The sequence below is a fragment of the Phyllobates terribilis genome, unplaced genomic scaffold (genome assembly GCF_046119375.1).
Source record: "Phyllobates terribilis strain yellow unplaced genomic scaffold, ASM4611937v1 Scaffold_1__5_contigs__length_1240528914, whole genome shotgun sequence".
NCBI lineage: Eukaryota > Metazoa > Chordata > Amphibia > Anura > Dendrobatidae > Phyllobates > Phyllobates terribilis.
Genome location: NW_027362761.1, coordinates 561,200,923 through 561,219,514, shown reverse-complemented (window position 1 = coordinate 561,219,514; position 18,592 = coordinate 561,200,923). Strand labels below are relative to the sequence as shown.

The 18,592-nt window shown below is 42.7% G+C and overlaps 1 protein-coding gene across 5 annotated transcripts in view; it reads right to left on the bottom strand.

Moving 5' to 3' along the window:
* ZBTB7C (zinc finger and BTB domain containing 7C) overlaps positions 1 to 18,592 on the bottom strand; it is a 245,004-nt gene that overhangs the window by 37,076 nt on the left and 189,336 nt on the right. The window contains exon 1 of one of the 5 annotated variants that reach the window (XM_073680489.1): positions 2,525 to 2,547. The exons of 3 other annotated variants lie outside the window; for them this stretch is intronic. In XM_073680489.1, the coding sequence (XP_073536590.1) occupies positions 2,525 to 2,529 (5 nt within the window). In that variant the 5' untranslated portion in view covers positions 2,530 to 2,547. Of the gene's footprint in view, positions 1 to 2,226; positions 2,349 to 2,524; positions 2,548 to 18,592 lie in introns of those variants that run through there. One more of the 5 variants, XM_073680493.1, reaches the window with a different exon arrangement.

The following is an 18,592-nucleotide window of genomic DNA, read 5'->3' as shown; positions in this document are numbered from 1 at the left end:
CCACCTTTATTATATAACACCCCCACTCTCCTTATTACCACCCTTATTATATAGCACCCCCACTCTCCTTATAACCACCCTTATTATATAACACCCCCACTCTCCTTATTACCACCCTTATTATATAGCACCCCCACTCTCCTTATTACCACCCTTATTATATAGCACCCCCACTCTCCTTATTACCAACTTTATTATATAACACCCCCACTCTCCTTATTACCACCCCTATTATATAGCACCCCCACTCTCCTTATTACCACCCTTATTATATAGCACCCCCACTCTCCTTATTACCACCTTTACTATATAACACCCCCACTCTCCTTATTACCACCCTTATTATATAGCACCCCCACTCTCCTTATTACCACCCTTATTATATAACACCCCCACTCTCCTTATTACCACCCTTATTATATAACACCCCCACTCTCCTTATTACCACCCTTATTATATAACACCTCCACTCTCCTTATTACCAACTTTATTATATAACATCCCCACTCTCCTTATTACCACCTTTACTATATAACACCCCCACTCTCCTTATTACCACCCTTATTATATAGCACCCCCACTCTCCTTATTACCACCCTTATTATATAACACCCCCACTCTCCCTATTACCACCCTTATTATATAACACCCCCACTCTCCTTATTACCAACTTTATTATATAACACCCCCACTCTCCTTATTACCAACTTTATTATATAACACCCCCACTCTCCTTATTATCACCCTTATTATATAGCACCCCCACTCTCCTTATTACCACCTTTATTATATAACACCCCCACTCTCCTTATTACCACCCTTATTATATAGCACCCCCACTCTCCTTATTACCACCCTTATTATATTACACCCCCACTCTCCTTATTACCACCCTTATTATATAGCACCCCCACTCTCCTTATTACCACCCTTATTATATAACACCCCCACTCTCCTTATTACCACCTTTATTATATAACACCCCCACTCTCCTTATTACCACCCTTATTATATAGCACCCCCACTGTCCTTATAACCACCCTTATTATATAACACCCCCACTCTCCTTATTACCACCCTTATTATATAGCACCCCCACTCTCCTTATTACCACCCTTATTATATAGCACCCCCACTCTCCTTATTACCAACTTTATTATATAACACCCCCACTCTCCTTATTACCACCCCTATTATATAGCACCCCCACTCTCCTTATTACCACCCTTATTATATAGCACCCCCACTCTCCTTATTACCACCTTTACTATATAACACCCCCACTCTCCTTATTACCACCCTTATTATATAGCACCCCCACTCTCCTTATTACCACCCTTATTATATAACACCCCCACTCTCCTTATTACCAACTTTATTATATAACACCCCCACTCTCCTTATTACCAACTTTATTATATAACACCCCCACTCTCCTTATTACCACCCCTATTATATAGCACCTCCACTCTCCTTATTACCACCCTTATTATATAGCACCCCCACTCTCCTTATTACCACCCTTATTATATAACATCCCCACTCTCCTTATTACCCCCCTTATTATATAAAACCCCCACTCTCCTTATTACCACCCTTATTATATAATACCCTTTCTCTCCTTATTAATGTTATAATCACTTTTGTAACATTAGTACAATCTTTACACAATTATAAATCTCATCTGATCATAATCACCGTCTTTGCCATCACTCCAATTTTCAGAATCACCCTTTTCTATTGTCCCCATTTCAATCACATCATCCTATATTTTGATTATTATTACCCCAATTATTCCATCACCATCCTCTCAAAAATCACAAATATAATTTTTTTGTGTGATTGTGCCCCCTTTTTGCTCCATTGTCCTGTGTCTGTTGCTTAATTGTAGCCATTTTCTCCAGCTGTAGGATGAGAATGACTTCTTGTGTTTATCATTCGACTACCGATTGCTAGAATTAGACATTTGTCTTCACTGAGCTCCCCCTAGTGGTGGCTGACAGAAGCCAGAATGTTACTATTTTACTCCATTTTATGCAGCAGGGAGATTTATATATCTCTATGAGAAAATCAAAGCTATGAACGCTCTAAAAATACATTAAGAAATGAATCAGAACAGGTTAATCAAATAAAAGCCCAACAATCAGTCCACTTTAACTCCCAATTGACCTTGATATCTTGCGCTGGTCATTGCATGACATAAGGAGCCATAAAATCTATTCCTACCTTATTAGTAAAAGTTGTGATCTCCTGTAAAAAATAAAAAACTACAGTCCACCCGTTATTATGATGGTTAATTTCCAAGCAATGGAAGTGAAAGGTGAAGGTGCTCTCAACGGGGAAGACCAATCCCAATTATACATATCCTGCCAGAGAGAGAAAGAGAATAGCCAGGAAGGAGATCCCCTCCCTCCTGTCATTTATGCCCACACCTCCTATCTGTCCCATTGTATTTCTATATATTCGTATGTATATATATATATATATATATATATATATATATATATATATATATATATTATACCTCATTCGCTCCACGATTGCAATTCTTCTGTCATTTGCTTCCTTTTGGGTGTAAGCTGCAATAAAAGTGATGCAATAATCCTCGCTGTTGATTACACTGTGAATCAGTCTGGCTGCGTCAGCAGTTCCAGCTCTATGGTATACAGAAGCAGCATGGCAAACATAGGAAATCAAGATACTCCAATTGCCCCCTAGCCCTGGCACTTCTGCCATGCAAGAAAATGCTAAACTTTTAAAGTATGACTCTGAAGATGGCTTCCCCGGCCATGAGGGTCACCACTAGGGATGAGCGTACCCGTGGAAGTTCGGATTCATTTAGTTCGACTGAACTTTAGTCCACAATTCGGTTTGGGTACCAGAACTGTACCCGAACTTGAACCTGAACCCCATAGAAATCAATGGGGACCAGAACTTTGGAGGCTGGAGAATCTCTCTCTCCCCTCCCCGAACTGTAAAATGGACTTCTAGGAAAACTCCATGTTCAGAGTTCAGCACCAGACACTAGGTGGTTAAGGCTATGTTCACACGTTTGACATTTTTTGCTGCGTTTTTTTGCTGCGTTTTTGTCAGGGTACATTTGTCTCTTGTGCATGCTGATAAAGTTAAAAAAAAAACATGATTTAACTTCCTCAGGGTTTTACACCAAAAAGGCAGCAAAACCCGATACTGGCATTTTTTGCTGCATTTTTGCACTTACCCATTGCTTTCTATGGGTGAAAAAAACGTTCCAAAAATGCTGAAAGAAGTGACATGCAGCAGTTTGCCAAATCAGGGTGCATTAGATTTCTGAAATCTCATAGACTTTGCTGGTACTGTAAAACGCTGCTGAAAATTTGCATTAAAAAAACGCTGCAAAAATGCAACGTGTGAACATGGCCTAAAGAGGACTTCCAGGAGAAGTCCGTGTTCGGAGTTCAGCATCGGACACTAGGTGCTTTACAGTTCGGGTTCGCTCATCTCTAGTCACCACCTTTCTTATATGGTGGCTCCCAGCTACTGATCATAGAGGAGGGTCCAATAGTTGGGTCCAAATGAGTACGTTCTGACATCAGTGCAGCAGACGGTGGGAAAATAGACTGGAGAAAATAGACTGGAGAAAATCAGGGGTTTGGAAGCCACTTACATGTAATATTTCTTCTTTAGAGGAATGAAGACCATTTTCCTAATACAAAGTTTTACAAAGTTTCATAACTTTCAATGCTGGTCAAAATTAAATTCCTCTTTAATCAGTGGGGCACGATGTGATAGTCATAGAGGAGATGTCAGTAGAAGGTACTGCACCATTTAACCTAAAGACCCCTTACCCCAGGCTTAGTCTTAAACTCCCCCTATAAAACCCTATGACATTGCACACAATGCCTGTCCAAAAGCATCAGGGCCCATTCTTGTCCCCTCTCCTTGATTGGTGCAATGTCTGTTCTATAGGGGCTTCCTGCAGTCAGGGCGAGGTGCCAGTGTTACTGCCAGGCCAGCAGCTTGGTGAAGACGTCTGTATATTGTGGAAGTTTGTGGCTGACCACCAAGACTGCAGCAAACATTTCTTGAAGTTTTCTTGAACTCCTCACCACCGGTCACCCCCTTACAGGACACCCGACTCCCATCTGGAGACCAAAAATATATGCATACTTGACAATATAACTCTGCCCTCTGTTCAGGTGCCCAGAGGAAGCAACCCACTACCCCCTTCCCAAAATAAAGCAAGATTTGGGAAGAGCCTGGGAGATACTATTTCAGCTGCAGCCCACTCTGGGTGGGTTCGCTTCCTTTCTAAAATAAAATTCAGACCATTTCCCGACCGCAACATCTCAAAGAGTTTAGAGCAGAATGGAAAAAGTCAGATAAACACATGGTGATAACTCTGCCCGTCAAGTATCGGCAGTCATGGCTGTGCCCACCAGGATGTGTATACATATACAGTATATATATATATATACAGGGGAGGATGGGGGGGGGGGCAGACATTTACTACATAGCAAATGAAATAAGCAACAGATGCTTAGGGGAAATAATATCATGCAGGGTGGACGCCTGAGTCACTGACAGCGAGGGTGCGGACGTCAGGCGCAAGGATATTCTAAGGAGCTGGGTGTGGGGCTACAGGAGGGGGGAGAAGGGCGTATGAAACAATGCAAACACCAAATGTCAGAATGTTTGATGTAGCTCAGCTCAGAGGGCGCAGCAGGTAAAGGCAGGCCAGGTTTACTGTGCCAAGCAAAAGTGCCAGGCAGTTTCTTGCAAAAGATGCCAATTTGAAGGCAGATGATTTGCGGGGTACTAAAAGTATCATTGGCGATGGTACTAACACATACCAGCATCGAAAATGTTTGTGGAATTGTGAGGAGACTTATACACTGCTCAAAAAAATAAAGGGAACACTTAACAGAATATAACTCCAAGTGAATCAAACTTCTGTGAAATCAAACTGTCCACTTAGGAAGCAACACTGATTGACAATCAATTTCACATGCTGTTGTGCAAATGGAATAGACAATAGATGGAAATTATTGGCAATTATCAAGACACCCTCAATAAAGGAGTGGTTCTGCAGGTGGGGACCACAGACCACATCTCAGTACCAATGCTTTCTGGCTGATGTTTTGGTCACTTTTGAATGTTGGTTGCGATTTCACACTCGTGGTAGCACGAGACGGACTATAAAACCCACAGAAGTTGCTCAGGTAGTGCAGCTCATCCAGGATGGCGCATCAATGCAAGCTGTGGCAGAGAAGGTTTGCTGTGTCTGTCAGCGTAGTGTCCAGGGGCTGGAGGCGCTACCAGGAGACAGGCTAGTACACCAGGAGACGCGGAGGGGGCCATAGGAGGGCATTTCTTTGGAGGGCAGCACAACCCTCCATGTGCTCACCAGAGGTAGCCTGACTGCCATTAGGTACCGAGATGAGATCCTCAGACCCCTTGTGAGACCATATGCTGGTGCGGTTGGCCCTGGGTTCCTCCTAATGCAGGACAATGCCAGACCTCATGTGGCTGGAGTGTGTCAGCCTTCCTGCCAGATGAAGGCATTGAAGCTATGGACTGGCCCGCCCGTTCCCCAGACCTGAATCTGATTGAGCACATCTGGGACTTCGTGTCTCGCTCCATCCACCAACGTCACGTTGCACCACAGACTGTCCAGGAGTTGGCAGATGCTTTAGTCCAGGTCTGGGAGGAGATCCCTCAGGAGACCATCCGCAACCTCATCAGGAGCATGCCCAGGCGTTGTAGGGAGGTCATACAGGCATGTGGAGGCCACACACAATACTGAGCCTCATTTTGACTTGTTTTAAGGACATTATATCAAAGTTGGATCAGCCTGTAGTGTGTTTTTCCACTTTAATTTTGAGGGTGACTCCAAATCCAGGCCTCCATTGGATAATAAATGTGATTTCTATTGATGATTTTTGTGTGATTTTGTTGTCAGCACATTCAACTTTGTACAGAACAAAGTATTCAATGAGAATATTTCATTCATTCAGATCTAGGATGTGTTATTTCAGTGTTCCCTTTATTTTTTTGAGCTGTGTATATTCCCGAAAAGGTATACAGGATTGCCATTTTTGTTTTAGACACTTTATGGAAGTATTGTTACAACATTATTATTTGAACACGGTATGGAGGTATTATTTAGGTTGTATATGGCACTGTTATTTAGACACTATTTTGGTACTATTTGGCAAATACCTCAATATGGTGCCAAATAACAGTGCCATATAATCTAAATAATACTTCCATGCAGCATCCTAGTAAGACACTGTATGGAAGTATTATCTAGATTATCTGGCACTGTTATTTGGAACCATAAGGAGGTATTATAAAGGAACTATCTGACACTTTTATTTCGATAATGTACAAAGATATTATTAAGACTCTATATGCCACTGTTGTTTGAAAACTGTATAGAGGTATTGTTTATACTCTACATGACACTGTTATTTATATACTGAATTAATGTATTATTTGGACACTACATGGTACTGTTATTTGGACAATATATGGCACTACTATTTGGATAATGTATGTAGTGGAATTATTTACGTTGTATATCACACAGTTATGTAGACACTATTTTGCTACTATTTGGCACTCTTACTAGGACACCATATGGAAGCATTATTTATATTATGTGGCACTGTTATTTAGCACTATATGGAGGTATTATTTAGAGTGTATGTGTCACTGTTATTTGGAAACTGTATGAAGGCTTTATTTAAGCTCCTTACAACGTTATTTGGATTCTGTATGTGGTACTGTTTTTTTGGACACTGTACGGATGTATTATTTAACGTCTATATGACACTGTCATTTCTATACTCAATGGAGGTATTATTATAGGCACTATGTGTCACTGTTACTAGGACACTGTATTGAAGTATTATTAAGGCACTATGTGGCACTGTTATTTTGGGCACAGTATGGAAGTATTAGACAATCTATAGATAGGTATGGAAGCATTAATTAATGGATACATAACACTGCTTTGACATAATGGTGGTGACATTATTTAGATATTCTTATTTAGGTACAATATTTGGGGTAGGTTAAATGTGTTATATGACGTTATTTGAGCAATGTATGAAAATATTATTTACTGGATGCGTGACTTTGGGAAATATGGTATTATTATTTAGTTACTTTGGGTCACTGAATGGAGATATTATCAATGTACGGTATGACCATCATTATGCTGTATTAAGATACTGGGTTTTGAGTATGGAAAATTATTTAATGTACTGTATGAAACGGTAAAAGAAAAAATTTCAAGGTCTCTTTGGTACTGTTTGGGTACTATGGTGATAATTTTTAGGTACTGTTACTCCTCCTTCATATATTTCCTCCTTATCTGTAGCATGTTTTCTCTGCCCTCTCTCACAGACTATACATGCTTTCTCCCCTCTCTGCACTGTGTGTCTCTCCCAGTAATATAGGCCGGATGTGAGGTGTGTGTGTCTCTCACAATTAATATAGGCTGGATGTGAGGTTTGTGTCTCTCTCCCAGTAATATAGGCTGGATGGGAGGTCTGTGTCTCTCTCCCAGTAATATAGGCTGGATGAGAAGTCTGTGTCTCCCTCCCAGTAATATAGGCTGGATGTGAGGTCGGTGTGTCTATCCCAGTAATATAGACTGGATGTGAGGTGTGTGTGTCTCTCCCAGTAACATAGGCTGGATGTGACGTGTGTGTGCCTCTCCCAGTAATATAGGTTGAATGTGAGGTGTGTGTGTCCCTCCCAGTAATATAGGCTGGATGTGAGGTCTGTGTGTCCTTCCCAGTAATGTAGGCTGGATGTGAGATCTGTGTGTCCTTCCCATTAATATAGGCTGGATGTGAAATCTGTGAGACTATCCCAGTAATATAAGCTGGTTGTGATGTCTGTGTGTCTGTCATGGTAATATTGGCTGGATTTGAGGTCTGTTTTTCTCCTAGTAATATAGGCTGGATGTGAGGTCTGTTTTCTCCTAGTAATATAGGCAGGATGTGAGGTCTGTTTTCTCCTAGTAATATAGGCTGGATGTGAGGTCTGTGTGTCTCTCCCAGTAACATAGGCTGAATGGGAGGACTATGTGTCTCTCCCAGTAATATAGGTTGGATGTGAGGTCTGTGTGTCTCTCACAGTAAGATAGGCTGGATGTGAGCTGTGTCTCTCCCAGTAATATAGGCTGGATGGGAGAACTATGTGTCTCTCCCAGTAATATAGGTTGCATGTGAGGTCTGTGTGTCTCTCACAGTAAGATAGGCTGGATGTGAGCTGTGTCTCTCCCAGTAATATAGGCTGGATGGGAGGACTGTGTGTCTCTCCCAGTAATATAGGCTGGATGGGAGGACTGTGTGTCTCTCCCAGTAACATAGGCTGGATGTGAGGTCTGTGTGTCTCTCCCAGTAATATAGGCTGGATGTGAGGTCTGTGTGTCTCTCCCAGTAATATAGGCTGTATGTGAGCTATGTGTCTCTCCCAGCAATATAGGCTGGATGAGAGATATGTGAATCTCTTCCAGTAATATAGGCTGGATATGAGATCTGTGAGTCTCTCCCAGTAATATAGGCTGGATGTGAGGCCAGTGTGTCTCTTCCAGTAATATAGGCTAGATGTGAGGTCTGTGTGTCTCTTCCAGTAATATAGGCTAGATGTGAGGTCTGTGTGTCTCCTCCAGTAATATAGGCTGGATGTGAGCTCTGTGTGTCTCTCTCAGTAATATAGGCTGGATGTGAGCTCTGTGTGTCTCTCTCAGTAATATAGGCTGGATGTGAGCTCTGTGTGTCTCTCTCAGGAATATAGGCTGGATGTGAGCTCTGTGTGTCTCTCTCAGTAATACAGGCTGGATGTGAGCCCTGTGAGTCTCTCCCAGTAACATAGGCTGGATCTGAAGTCTGTGTGTCTCTCCTAGTGATATACCCTGGATCTGAGGTCTGTGAGGTTTGACGCCAGGTCTATGTGTTGCTAGGGTCCTGCTGTCTTCCAAGGTTCATATATCTGCACAACTCTACAGTATACTTAATCCCTCTTAATTTTCTTTCTTCCATTTTTTCTTCTTTCTCTGAGACTATCCAGTATTTGCTTTCTCCCTTCTCCACACTGGAGATCTGCCTCCTCACTGTTACTATCTTTAGGAGGGAGGGGGAGCAGAGAGAGGCATCAGAATTGTGCAGGAGATCTGATGGTGGATTTATAACATTTTTGCAAAGTACACAGTTAGATAACGGACTTACAGACACTCTGTAGCAGCAAAATGGTAGAAACTTTGTAATAAAGACTATTTAGAAAGTTGTTTAACTTTGCATTTAGGAAGCAAATAATAAAAAAAAGTTCCATACCAAGGTGGACATAGCCTTTAATCCTATCCTGACAACATTGTAATATGTGTTATATGGTGGACTGCCAGCCATGACATAGTACATTGGATCTCCTGCTTTTGATGATATATACAGGTGCTTCTCACAAAATTAGAATATCATCAAAAAGTTAATTTATTTCAGTTCTTCAATACAAAAAGTGAAACTCATATATTATATAGAGTCATTGCAGAGTGATCTATTTCAAGTGTTTATTTCTGTTAATGTTGAGGATTATGGCTTACAGCCAATGAAAACACAAAAGTCATTATCTCAGTAAATTAGAATAGTTTATAATAACAGCTTGAAAAATTATTTTAAAATCTGAAATGTTGTCCTACTGAAATGTATGGTCAGTAAATGCCCTCAATACTTGGTCGGGCTCCTTTTGCATCAATTACTGCATCAATGCGGCAATGTGGCATGGAGGCGATCAGCCTGTGGCACTGCTGAGGTGTTATGGAAGCCCAGGTGGCTTTGATAGCAGCCTTCAGCTCGTCTGCATTGTTGGGTCTGGGGTCTCTCATCTTCCTCTTGATAATACCCCATAGATTCTCTATAATAGATTCTCTATGGGGTTAAGGTCAGGCGAGTTTGCTGCCAATCAAGCACAGTGATACTGTTGTGTGTAAACCAGGTATTGGTACTTTTGGCAGTGTGGACAGGGGCCAAGTCCTGCTGGAGAATGACATTTCCATCTCCAAAAAGCTTGTGGCAGAGGGAAGCATGAAGTGCTCTAAAATGTCCTGGTAGACATAAGTCTCATATGAGTTTCACTTTTTGTATTGAAGAACTGAAATAAATTAACTTTTTGATGATATTCTAATTTTGTGAGAAGCACCTGTATGATGCTATATGTTTACTTATAGGTGTATATCGCTATACAGCATCTCGGCAGGAACGATCATACAAGTAGGATATGTAAGTGCATTGTTGCTCTGTTTTTAATAAAGGGGAAACCTCTCTTTAAATATGGAGGAAGTGGAGATGGCCACACTTAACCCATAATTATCAAAAACATGTACAGTTGTACTCTCACAACCATATTTCCATGAAAAATTGAATTTGCTTTGTGGCCTGGAGACAATCAGATAAATTGTGAAGAACATATGTTAAACTCATCTTTTGATTTTTTTTACTTATGAAAAAAAAGAAACACAAATTGCTCCAGTTTTAACCATCAGAGATGGGCAAAAACCATGAAAATGCAGAGATTTAGCCAAGTCCTCCAGGCTATGACTTTCATCCCGTAGCCAAGAAAACTGAGCTGAAGATATCATTCTGCCAGAGTGAGTGGAAAAACAACGCGGTGTCATGAAGACCAGATTGCCATGTTTTACATGTGTATTTTTAGATAACCCATAGCCATGGGCCAGTACTAGACAATAAGTTTGGCCAAGTCCTGGAATAGCCCATTAAAGGGGTTGTCCAATAAGCGGACTACCGAAATTTAAATATTATATTTCCCCTTGTAAAATAAAAACACTGTATATTCACTTCCCGCAGCAGAGCGGAGCCGTTCCAGCAATGTCGGCGCCGGGTCTCTGGCCGCTCACTTGACATTGCTAAGCCTTGTGAGCTCTGCAGCCAATCAGCGACATACAGGTGCTTCTCACAAAATTAGAATATCATCAAAAACATTTCGGATTTTAAAAACATTTTTCAAGCTGTTGTTATAAAGTATTCTAATATACTGAGATAATGACTTTTGTGTTTTCATTGGCTGTAAGCCATAATCATCAACATTAACAGAAATAAACACGTGAAATAGATCACTCTGTAATGACTCTATATAATATATGAGCTTCACTTTTTGTATTGAAGGACTGAAATAAATTAACTTTTTGATGATATTCTAATTTAGTGAGAAACACCTGTATATAGTAATAGCTAAAATCTTGCATACGTTTGTGCCCCCATCATCTAAAGGTGGAACAAACCAATGGAATGTCAGATTTCTACAGGTCTGCAATTCTAACAAAAAAATGGAATATCCACCCTGTATTTAGCCCCCGTAGCGGCTGTCCAGTAACCGGCATCCGGGCTGAGATCTGCGCTCTGAATGCGGTGCCTTTGTTCTGTGCCATATTTGCTCCTTCCCGTTATACAGCTCTGGGGCTTTTCAGGGGCCGTTTTCTCTCCAAGGTCAAAGATGGCGCTACGTATTCTCCAACACTCAGAAATAAAATATTGGTCCATGATGTGCAGAATAAGACAGATTGTACGCATGTCCTTATTGAGAACCACAAAGAAAATCAAGTTATTAATCTGACATATCAGTGCCACAACAAAGACAGCCGCAGTGACCCCATAATATAGATAGCCGCAGTGACCCCATAAAGACAGCCACAGTGACCCCTTAATATAGACAGCCATAAAGACCCCATAAAGACAGCCGCAGTGACCCCATAAAGACAGCCGCAGTGACCCCTTAATATAGACAGCCATAAAGACCCCATAAAGACAGCCAGAGTGACCCCATAAAGACAGCCACAGTGACCCCTTAATATAGACAGCCATAAAGACCCCATAAAGACAGCCGGAGTGACCCCATAATATAGACAGCCGCAGTGATCCCATAATATAGACAGCCGCAGTGACCCCATAAAGACAGCCACAGTGACCCCGTACTATAGACAGCCGCAGTGACCCCATAAAGACAGCCACAGTGACCCCATACTATAGACAGCCGCAGTGACCCCATAAAGACAGCCACAGTGACCCCTTAATATAGACAGCCATAAAGACCCCATAAAGACAGCCGCAGTGACCCCATAATATAGACAGCCGCAGTGACCCCATAATATAGACAGCTGCATTTACCCCATAATATAGACAGCCGCAGTGACCCCATAATATAGACAGCCATAAAGACCCCATAAAGACAGCTGCAGCGACCCCATAATATAGACAGCCATAAAGACCGCATAAAGACAGCCGCAGTGACCCCATAATATAGACAGCCGCAGTGACCCCATAATATAGACAGCTGCATTTACCCCATAATATAGACAGCCGCAGTGACTCCATAATATAGACAGCCATAAAGACCCCATAAAGACAGCTGCAGCGACCCCATAATATAGACAGCCATAAAGACCGCATAAAGACAGCCGCAGTGACCCCATAATATAGACAGCCGCAGTGACCCCATAATATAGACAGCCATAAAGACCCCATAAAGACAGCTGCAGTGACCCCATAATATAGACAGCCATAAAGACCCCATAAAGACAGCTGCAGTGACCCCATAATATAGACAGCCATAAAGACCCCATAAAGACAGCCGCAGTGACCCCATAATATAGACAGCCGCAGTGACCCCATAATATAGACAGCCATAAAGACAGCTGCAGTGACCTCATAATATAGACAGCCATAAAGACCCCATAAAGACAGCCGCAGTGATGCCATAATGTAGACAGTCATAAAGACCCCATAAAGACAGCTGCAGTGACCCCATAATATAGACAGTGACAAAGACCCTATAAAGAGAGCAGCAGTGACCCCATACTATAGACAGCCGCAGTGACCCCATAAAGACAGCCACAGTGACCCCTTAATATAGACAGCCATAAAGACCCCATAAAGACAGCCACAGTGACCCCATAATATAGACAGCCGCAGTGACCCCATAATATAGACAGCCGCATTTACCCCATAATATAGACAGCCGCAGTGACTCCATAATATAGACAGCCATAAAGACCCCATAAAGACAGCTGCAGCGACCCCATAATATAGACAGCCATAAAGACCCCATAAAGACAGCCGCAGTGACCCCATAATATAGACAGCCGCAGTGACCCCATAATATAGACAGCCATAAAGACCCCATAAAGACAGCTGCAGTGACCCCATAATATAGACAGCCATAAAGACCCCATAAAGACAGCTGCAGTGACCCCATAATATAGACAGCCATAAAGACCCCATAAAGACAGCCGCAGTGACCCCATAATATAGACAGCCGCAGTGACCCCATAATATAGACAGCAATAAAGACAGCTGCAGTGACCTCATAATATAGACAGCCATAAAGACCCCATAAAGACAGCCGCAGTGATGCCATAATGTAGACAGCCATAAAGACCCCATAAAGACAGCTGCAGTGACCCCATAATATAGACAGCAACAAAGACCCTATAAAGAGAGCAGCAGTGACCCCATAATATATACATCCACAAAGACCCTATAAAGACAGCTGCAGTGACCCCATAAAGACAGCAGCAGTGACCCCATAATATATACATCCACAAAGACCCCATAAAGATAGATGCAGTGACCCCATAATAAAGACAGCCACAAAGATCCCATAAAGACAGCTGCAGAGACCCCAAAATAAAGATATCTACAGCGATCCCATAAAAAAGACAGCCACAAAGACCCCATAAAGACAGCTGCAATGACCTCATAATATAGACAGTCTCAAAGACCCCATAATAAAAATGACCCCAGTGACCCCATAATACAGACATCTACAGCGATCCCATAATATAGACATCTGCAGTGACCTCATAATATAGACAGTCTCAAAGACCCCATAAAGACAACCACAGTGACCCCATAATATATACATCCATAAAGACCCTATAAAGACAGCTGCAGTGACCCCAAAATATAGGCAGCCACAAAGACCCCATAAATACAGCCGCAGTGACTCCATAATAAAGACAGCCACAAAGACCCCATAAAGATAGATGCAGTGACCCCATAATAAAGACAGCCACAAAGATCCCATAAACACAGCTGCAGAGACCCCAAAATAAAGATATCTACAGCGATCCCATAAAAAAGACAGCCACAAAGACCCCATAAAGACAGCTGCAGTGACCTCATAATATAGACAGTCTCAAAGACCCCATAATAAAAATGACCCCAGTGACCCCATAATACAGACATCTACAAGGACCCATTAATAGAGAGTCGTAATGACCCAATAATACAAATACAGGCAGCCAAAGTGACTTCATAATGTAGACATCTACACTGACCCCATAATAAAGACACAGTGGCTGCATAATAAAGAGAGCTCCGTTGCATCAAACTAAAGATACCTACACTGCTCCCATAATGGACTTATTAGTGGCTCCATAATAAACTAGCACTACTATGTATCATAATACAACAGCCACTCTCACCCCATAGCACAGACACCATAGTGCCCCATAATAATATCAACCATAGTGCCCCATAATAATACCAGCCATAGTGCCCCATAATAATACCAGCCAGTGCCCCATAATAATATCAGCCAGTGCCCCATAATAATACCATTTACAGTGCCCCATAATAATACCAGCCATAGTGCCCCATAATAATACCAGCCAGTGCCCCATAATAATACCAGCCAGTGCCTCATAATAATACCAGCCAGTGCCCCATAATAATACCATTTACAGTGCCCCATAATAATACCAGCCAGTGCCCCATAATAATACCAGCCATAGTTCCCCATAATACCAGCCATAGTGCCCCATAATAATACCAGCCATAGTGCCCCATAATAATACCAGCCATAGTGCCCCATAATAATGTCAGTTATCGCGCCCCATAATAATACAAGCCATAGTGCCCCATAATAATACCAGCCAGTGCCCCATAATAATACCAGCCAGTGCCCCATAATAATACCAGTCATAGTTCCCCATAATAATACGTTATAGTACTCCATAATAATGTCAGTCATCGCGCCCCATAATAATACCAGCCATAGTGCCCCATAATAATACCAGCCATAGTGCCCCATAATAATACCAGTTATAGTACTCCATAATAATGTCAGTCATCGTGCCCCATAATAATACCAGCCATAGTGCCCCATAATACCAGCCAGTGCCCCATAATAATACCAGCCACACAGTGCCCCATAATACCAGTCACACAGTGCCCCATAATACCAGCCACACAGTGCCCCATACCAGCCAGTGCCCCATAATAATACCAGCCACACAGTGCCCCATAATACCAGCCAGTGCCCCATAATAATACCAGTCACATAGTGCCCCATAATACCAGCCAGTGCCCCATAATAAAACCAGTCACACAGTGCCCCATAATAATACCAGCCATAGTGCCCCATAATACCAGCCATAGTGCCCCATAATAATACCAGCCATAGTGCCCCATAATAATACCAGCCATAGTGCCCCATAATAATACCAGTCACACAGTGCCCCATAATAATACCAGCCATAGTGCCCCATAATACCAGCCAGTGCCCCATAATAATACCAGCCACACAGTGCCCCATAATACCAGCCAGTGCCCCATAATAATACCTGTCACATAGTGCCCCATAATAATACCAGTCACATAGTGCCCCATAATACCAGCCAGTGCCCCATAATAATACCAGTCACACAGTGCCCCATAATAATACCAGCCATAGTGCCCCATAATACCAGCCATAGTGCCCCATAATACCAGCCATAGTGCCCCATAATAATACCAGCCATAGTGCCCCATAATAATACCAGCCACACAGTGCCCCATAATAATACCAGTCACACAGTGCCCCATAATAATACCAGCCATAGTGCCCCATAATACCAGCCAGTGCCCCATAATAATACCAGCCACACACTGCCCCATAATACCAGCCAGTGCCCCATAATAATACCAGCCACACAGTGCCCCATAATACCAGCCAGTGCCCCATAATAATACCAGTTACACAGTGCCCCATAATAATACCAGTTACACAGTGCCCCATAATAATACCAGCCATAGTGCCCCATAATACCAGCCATAGTGCCCCATAATAATACCAGCCATAGTGCCCCATAATAATACCAGCCACAGTGTCTTTATAATAATGAAATAATGAGTCACAGAGTCCATAATAAAGAAATAACACCATAGATTTCCCCACCGCCCATAACCGCAGTCTGTGCTCGTTGTTTTCTATCCCCCTGTGCTGCTGATCGTCCTCCTGATGGTGGGATTTATGCCCCTACTATAGAGGCCGTCACACCCTCAATATATACTACAAGTGTGAATAGAGCAGAGATTCCAGAGGCGTCCACACCTGGATGTCGTATTACAGCCCAGAAACGGACAGATTATTGTGGAGGAGCCGCCGCAGGAATCCCAATCTCCTCCTTCTATTCAGATTTGCTTTTCTCTGCCAAAAAGAAATGAAAAATAAAAGCCAATCTGACTGTGCGAAGCTGTGGTGTAACCCAGCCAAGTCCCCACGTACAGTACTAGCAGACACCTGTGTAATCACCCTGCACAATGCTGGGATATCTCCCTTCTGGAAATTCTCCACTATTCAAACCTGTGCGGCTTAAGAGCTGCAACCTGACACTGAGCTGACCCATGTGATAAAGGCACGTAACCCTCCCCTCTAAATGTGAGATCCAAAGGGGTGAGACTGAGCAGAACAATGAGACGCAGAGGCTACAAATTATTTTCAAAATTGGGTTTGCAATAAAGATTTTGCATCGCTTGGCTTTTATAGGCTCTTAATCTGGCTGCAAATGTAACTTTGATGTGATCTGTGGTCATAAATCAGCTGAAACAAGCTCAGAAAAAAAAACGGAATAAAAAGTTACAAACTCTCCCACTAATCCATCTTAGCGAGCTCACTGATGGATTCTCAGTTAACTCATTCTGTAGCCAGCAATAGACAGTGCAGCAGAGAGGCTATAGAAAGTAAAAGGTGCAAGATTTTTAATGAAAACCAATTGCAAAAAAGGATTTCATCCTCTTAATTTTAAGAAAACAAAAATGTCCCTCAAGGTGGACAAGCCCTTTAAGGTACTTTTGGACTGGTCGGTTTCAGTCCATTAATGAATGAGTATTGATTATCAGCGCTCGTCTAATGGTATGTTTCTACAGGCAGATACTGTTGGGAACAGAACATTGGTTAAAGGGTTTTCACAAAATAGGGGATAATGTGCTTATCATTGGGGATCTAAACGCTGGGATCTCCAGGGATCCTGAGATCAGGGCTCTGCAGCCCCATGAATGGAGCGGTGTGTGCATGCTCGGTCTGCGCTCCATTCATTGTTAATGGGACTGCCAGAGAAAGCTGAGTACAGTGCCCGGCTTTTTCCAGCAGTCCCATTGACAATGAATGGAGCAGAGGCCGAGCATGCACACACCGCTCCATTCATGGGGCTGCAGAGCCCTAATCTCAGGATACCTATCAGCTACCTCTTCCCATCGCCCCATAAACATGGATGCTTGGTTCAGCCAAGCGCACATGTGGTTTCAATCGGGAAAGCCGATGATTTCGAGCTGGAAATTGTGAAATTAGTATTTGCAGCAAATGCACCAAAAAAAGGCACAATGGAAGCAATCTGTGTAGACAGCCAAAGACACATTTTTTACATGCTCAATGATGAGTTGTGGTCTAATTGGGGACTCAGAATGGGGTGTGGTCTATCGGAATGGGGTGTGGTCTATCGGAATGGGGTGTGGTCTATCGGAATGGGGTGTGGTCTATCGGAATGGGGTGTGGTCTATCGGAATGGGGTGTGGTCTATCGGAATGGGGAGTGGTCTATTGGAACGGGGAGTGGTCTATTGGAACGGGGAGTGGTCTATTGGAACGGGGAGCGGTCTATCGGAATGGGGTGTGGTCTATCGGAATGGGGTGTGGTCTATCGGAATGGGGTGTGGTCTATCGGAATGGGGTGTGGTCTATCGGAGCGGGGAGTGGTCTATCGGAGCGGGGAGTGGTCTATCAGAGCGGGGAGTGGTCTATCGGAGCGGGGAGTGGTCTATCGGAATGGGAAGCGGTCTACCGGAATGGGAAGCGGTCTATCGGAATGGGAAGCGGTCTATCGGAATGGGAAGCGGTCTATCGGAATGTGGAGCGGTCTATTGGAATGTGGAGTGGTCTATTGGAATGTGGAGAGGTCTGTCGGAATGGGGTGTGGTTTAACAGGAAATGCAGAGTAGCCTAAATTGTGATCAGATTGAGGCAAAATTTGGCACAACTTATAGCACCAACTAATAGGTGGGGTTAATTTAGGCTAGATAGTCTAAAAATGCACCAAAACCAGTATGGACCATGATGAAAAATCTGGCGAATTTTAAGGCTGGATTCATATGTTAAGTATTTGATGTCGATTTTACTTGCAGAGTTTCTGCACATAATAAATCCACAGCATTTCACATGTTGCATTTTTTGTTGCAGAATCCACATAAAAATTGGCTTTTGTTGCATTTTTTATGTTCAATCCACAGCATTTCAATTTTTATTTCAGGAGTGGACAGTTTTGGGATAGATTT